General features: G+C 41.0%; 1 protein-coding gene across 1 annotated transcript in view; it reads right to left on the reverse strand.

The window, feature by feature from the left end:
* Positions 1-623: 623 nt before the first annotated feature.
* LOC102214391 (alcohol dehydrogenase 1-like) overlaps positions 624-5,728 on the reverse strand; it is a 5,786-nt gene continuing 681 nt past the window's right edge. Inside the window, exons 2-9 of the mRNA XM_005750440.2 lie at positions 5,271-5,372; positions 4,951-5,092; positions 4,525-4,612; positions 4,185-4,404; positions 2,062-2,322; positions 1,772-1,904; positions 942-1,080; positions 624-844 (exon numbers count right to left, since the gene is read on the reverse strand). Of these exons, the coding sequence (XP_005750497.1) occupies positions 811-844; positions 942-1,080; positions 1,772-1,904; positions 2,062-2,322; positions 4,185-4,404; positions 4,525-4,612; positions 4,951-5,092; positions 5,271-5,372 (1,119 nt within the window). The 3' untranslated portion in view covers positions 624-810. The remainder of the gene's footprint in view (positions 845-941; positions 1,081-1,771; positions 1,905-2,061; positions 2,323-4,184; positions 4,405-4,524; positions 4,613-4,950; positions 5,093-5,270; positions 5,373-5,728) is intronic.

Genomic DNA, 5,728 nt, shown 5'->3' on the forward strand with positions numbered 1-5,728 from the left:
GTCTGTAGCAGTTCTTAGCTGGCTGGTATATGTCGCTATCTCGTGAATGTGTCAAAGTACACATTTACACATGACAGGCAGAACCAAAGATTTTTATTGCATCAGGTGCTTTATCTTGTAATGGCTATATTACAAGGTGGTGGGTGGTAGGTAGATTTCAAGGCCAGTGAGAGTGGTTGGGCAGACCTGCTAACAGGAAGGCAGAGAAGTGATCAGGAGGAGCAAGGGAGAACCAATATTTCTTAAAGTGTGGATACCAGCAAACTCCTTCTGGTGTTGAGCAGACACAGTGACTTTATTCATTCATTTAAGATTTCATTGTTGCTTAGCATAAAGATCTAACCTGTAGTTCTTGTATGAGCCAAGTTGTAGAGGTAGGCATACGTATGCTGGCTTTGTCACTTGAATCGACAGGAATTGCTGCAGTATCCTCTCTCTTATCACAAATTCTACAAGAAACCAGCAGGACTGCTAGGGGACAAATCATGGTATCAGTCCTAGCAGAATAATTACAACACAGCCTGCCAAGTAAAGCAAACATTTATATTATTAGGCTGCGCTGTGTAAATCTTAGCTAGACACACTTCATACAGACTTTAATGACATAAAAACCAATAAAACAAGAAAAACCAGGAGTCTCACAAACCAATCTGTTTCATGCCATTTTATTTATCCATGAACACAGTTGCTTTTTTAATTTTTGCTCATATGAATTCATATGAACGTCCACAGAGGAATTCACTGAACTATTTAAACTGATTGTAGTGATACACTACTGGATTTAATGTTGCTGGAAGAAGCACAGTGGTCTTATGGTGGGGAAACACTCATGACCGCCCGGATGCTGTGGAAAGAAAGGAAAAAAAACAAAACAAAACTGAGTTTCACTTTAGCAAATAATAACTTTTGTGTTTTTCTTCAGCTGTGAAAGGCAAATCTACCATTTGCAGTTCTTCATGAGTTCAATGGCATCATTGGCTTGATCCAAAGTCATGTTCTGACTAATAAACTCGTCCACTTTCAACTTCTTGTCCAGGTAGTCTTTAACCATCTTGGAGACGCCGTCCTTACTCTTAAATCCTGAATCACAAGATTAAAATAAGAGCCACATTTTAGAACATGTAAACTTAAAGCTCCTTTACTTGCGATTCATCACTCCGTGATAATAGTTATTTGTGGGGACGTAACAGTCTAAGGTCTAGGGGTAGGTGTGGGGAACAGTAGAAACAGGACCAGGAAAGAACGAGAAGGAAGCCAAACAAAGCAGTGTGGTGAATATTAAGTTCTTATTATGAACAATCCCAAGTCAAAGAGATTGTTCTTATTAATAAAGCGGCGTTGCAAAAAAGACAAAGGTCACAACTCAGTCTTATGTGTCTTAAGAAGGTGGAAGAACAAACAAGCACCAAGGAATAATGCACTTCTAAAGCCCACAGGCCCACCCTAATCACTTGTAGCAGCACACACCTTACTGCTGCTGGAGCCCACACTACTCACTGAAAGCAGTAAACCTCCCCACTACTCCCACAACTACACTATAGCACCTCTCCATTCCCTAACAATCAGTGCAACGACAAAGAGAAAACCCACCCCACACACTTCTTCTCTAACCCTATATAAGGTCTGAGAGTTAACTGCTGACTGGGTCCAGGTGCTGAATGAGGGAATGAGCAGCAGCTGTATCCTGGAGCAAGGGCAGAGAGAGAAAGAGAGCAACACCACACCCACACACTCCCACAGCCTCACAGGATGTAAAATAGACTGATCTCACCTCCAAACATGGAGCCCTTCCACGTACGTCCAGAGATGAGGTGAGCCGGTCGAATAACTATGTCATGCAAGTCTGTCCATCCAACAATCACACTGACACCCCAACCTTGGGCTGAAGACTCCAGGGCACTGCGCTAGATGGAAAAGGGCACAGAGTCAGTAGATCAAAGGGCTTCTTCAATGATTAAAATCAATTATTACATTTTAAATGCTAAGGAAAAAAAAAGTATGCTTGGTTAACTTTATTTCATGCTCCATGTTCTTAAACCACATTAGATTAAATCTCCCTACCATGACTTGCACATTCCCAACACATTCCAATGAGTAGTCCACGCCTCCATTGGTCATCTTAGTGAGCACTTCATGGATAGGTTTATCGTGATCTTTGGGATTCACAAAGTCGGTGGCTCCAAACACTTTGGCCTTCTCAAACTTGTCTGGATTGACGTCAACGGCGATAATCCTTTTGGCTCCTGCAGCCTTGCAGCCCATGACTGCAGCCAAACCCACAGCTCCCAGACCAAACACAGCACAGGTGGAGCCCGGCTCAACCTACAAGATGAGAGACTTAGTCACTTTGTGCTGGGTATAGTAAAGTTCTAATATATAGAAACATAATGAATGGACATATTCTGTATCTTCTAATGAGTGGTAACTCTTGCCAAAGCATTTCAATCTTGATGAGAATTTCTATTGAAAAGATTTTAGTTTTAAGTCAAAAATGGCTCAATTTATTGTTGTGATTTGGGGCTATATAAATAAAATTGAATAAAATTGACCATATGGTCACAAAATGGTAACCTTTTGTGACCATATGGGTGGCGCTTGTATTCACTGAATAAAAAGCTGCAAGGGAAGGCTGTTTCTTTGAAGTTGGCTAGGAAACAGGTGAGCAGCGTTCAGCTCCAAGAGCCTGGTTCCAACCGGCCTCAGTTGCTAACAAGTAAAAAAAACGGTTCCATCGTTGTCTTGCTTTCTTCCGGGGTGATGAGTCTCTGAACTAGCTGGTCTGAAGCGCAGACCCAACACCTGTACCTTTACGATCTCTATTCTTCACAACCTCACCTTTCCACCTGTCTCTCTCTCTCATCCACACACATGTATTCTGTCTTGGTTCTGTTGATATTTATTCATCTTCTCCCCAGAAAGTGCCTCCACCACTACAAGCTCACTCTCACCTGTTTCCTACTCTCACTACAGATCACAACGTCATGTCCAGACATCATAGCGGAGACATGAGGTTGAGATACGAGGCGTGGTGCTTTGTATTATAGATTTAAAAAAAATCTCGTGGCCTTGTTTGTCTGAAGGACATTGTTCCAGATAACTTCCTTGTTCTTTATAGAGAGAAAAGTCTTTCTACTGCCAAATTCTCGAAACAAGCTCCACTTATTGAGTCTTTTTTTTGTTTTTTTAATTGTGCTGTCATAAAGTTTAGCATTTATAGTTGAGGCCAAAATTATTAGCCCCTCCAGGAATTAAGGCACATTTATCTAAACTTCTTCCCAATGTTTGCAGCATTGATAAAACTTGATATAATTAAAAATTCACCAGTGCTATTTGGTAGCTTCTGGTACATTTTGTAATATAAAATATATTTTTAGGCTTACTTTTTACCATTGTTGCAACAAGACAATGACCCCAAACATACATTGAAATTAGTCCAACAGTTCCTCAAGGATACTAAAACCAAGATCCTGGAGTGGCCCGCACAGACCTCAATCCTATTAAGAATCTGTGGCAAGTGCTCAAAGTGAATGTCCATGCTTGGAAACCATGCAAGCTAGAACAATTTGCAATGGAGGAATGGAGACAACCAAGTAAAGACCTACTCTAAGAGACTGTTGTCAGTTGTGCCTCAGAAAGCGTACAGTACTGAGAAATTATGGCTAATAATTTTGGATGTCTCATTTTTGCCCTTTCAACTCGGTGTATCAATAAAATATCCTAATTAAACTTAGTGAACATTGTTATATTGGAAACGGACACACTATGAAAAAACACTTGTTTTTAATTAACGGTCATTTTCATATTGAAATTAATAATTTTGGCCTCAACTGTAACATGCTATCTGCAGTCTGTAGAATCTGAGATGCAGCGCCTGTTTTTTTTTTTTTCCCAGTTTCTGTAGGGTGACATTCACTCCAGTCAAGATTTTGGCATTTTGCTAATGTACACCTGAATCCTCCAGACCAGCAAACACTCAAAACTTCTGCTTCTGCTCTTCCCAGATTGGTTTAAAGTGCCCTGATATGTCATAGGGCCTCTACAGACACACTTAAAAGATTTAAGCAGCAACAACTGCAGGGTTCACTTCCAAAATCTGGAAAAATTATGTATGAACGTCTTAATACTTCTCTGAAAGAGAGAACAAGAGCTTTTCCAATTCCCAAATCCAAGCCCAAATTACAAACCTTAGCGGTATTAACAGCTGCCCCATATCCAGTGCAGATCCCACATCCAAGAAGACAGACTTTGTCCAGAGGAGCAGCAGGATCAATCTTAGCCACAGCCATCTGATTGATCACAGTGTACTCAGAGAAGGTGCTGGTCCCCATAAACTGCAGCACCCTCTTCCCTTTACAGGTAAACCTGGATTCCACTCCAGCCATGATGGCCTGATTAATCCTGGTCCTGAACAAGAGAATTTATGCTAAAATTAAAAACAACATTTTTTAAAGGCACGTGTCCAATGCTCTAACAGCCTATGAACAAAACTGAAGATAAAATGGATCACAGGAGATGAGTGCTCACCATGCTACCTCACACTGGTTGGTCCTGGGATTCTTACATAAGTGGCATTCTTTACACTGAGAGAGGAAAAGAGGAATCACCTTGTCTCCTAAAAGAAAACAACAGTGAAACCAAACAGAATATTTCCCATGCTTCTTTTTAGAGGCTTTGCTGATGCTGTTATTGTTGAGCTGCGTGACCTCAGTCGATGGAGAATATCTACTTAATTTACTGCTAAGTATTATGATTGAGTGGCCTGGACCACAAGATCCAACAGCTTTAAACATTTAGTTGTACAAAGCTGCCAAAAGAGAAACTGCAAACATTTAGATCGTAAAAAAAGACTTACTGGTTACTGTATTTTTTTCCCATCCCATTAAGCAGACATGTACTGTCTTGGCTGTAAACACATGAAACTGACAGGACTCTTAGGAATTCAAAACTGACCTGGCTGAAATTCCGTAACTCCAGGCCCCACGCTCTCAACGATGCCGGCTCCCTCGTGGCCGAGGACAGTTGGGAAGCCATCTTTATGCATACTCTCGAAAAGATGGTACAGGTCTGTGTGGCACACCGATGTTGCCACAATCTGCACAAAAGCTAATCATTAAAGACTGTAAACACTGACATGCTATCCAACCTTTCAATAAACGGACCTTCCAAACTGCATGGAGCAAGTTGTTTTTAACACAAGGACAAAAAAAGTTATAAAATTGTAATAAAACAAACACAGATATGTGTGTGTCTTGAAGGTGGACATCTCTTACCTTGATGCGAACCTCATTGGCTTGAGGTGGGGCGACCTCAATCTCCTCAATCACTACGGGCTTGTTGGGCTCCCAGGCCACTGCTGCCTTGCACTTGATGACCTAAAAGGCAGTGACAAAAAATCAAGTGTGACATATGCTACAAACACTTCCTGAAATTCTTTAATTTAATATTGTCATCTGAAGTGTGACAACCTATAATCTGAAGTGCATTCACATGAACCTGCCACAAGATAAGTCTTTTCGAGTGCTATGAAGTCAAGAGAACGACCACACACACACACACACACACACACACACACACACACACACACACACACACACACACACACACACACAACACTTGTGTGTGTGCTACAGCTACACAGCTATATTAGAAAGTACTGTAACATAATGGAACGTTTATATTATGTTTCCATCCTTAGTTATAAATGCCGTTGCACTCAGAGAGGGATATT

This window comes from Pundamilia nyererei, unplaced genomic scaffold, assembly GCF_000239375.1.
Source record: "Pundamilia nyererei isolate P.nyererei 1_Seehausen unplaced genomic scaffold, PunNye1.0 scaffold00274, whole genome shotgun sequence".
Taxonomy (NCBI): Eukaryota; Metazoa; Chordata; class Actinopteri; order Cichliformes; family Cichlidae; genus Pundamilia; species Pundamilia nyererei.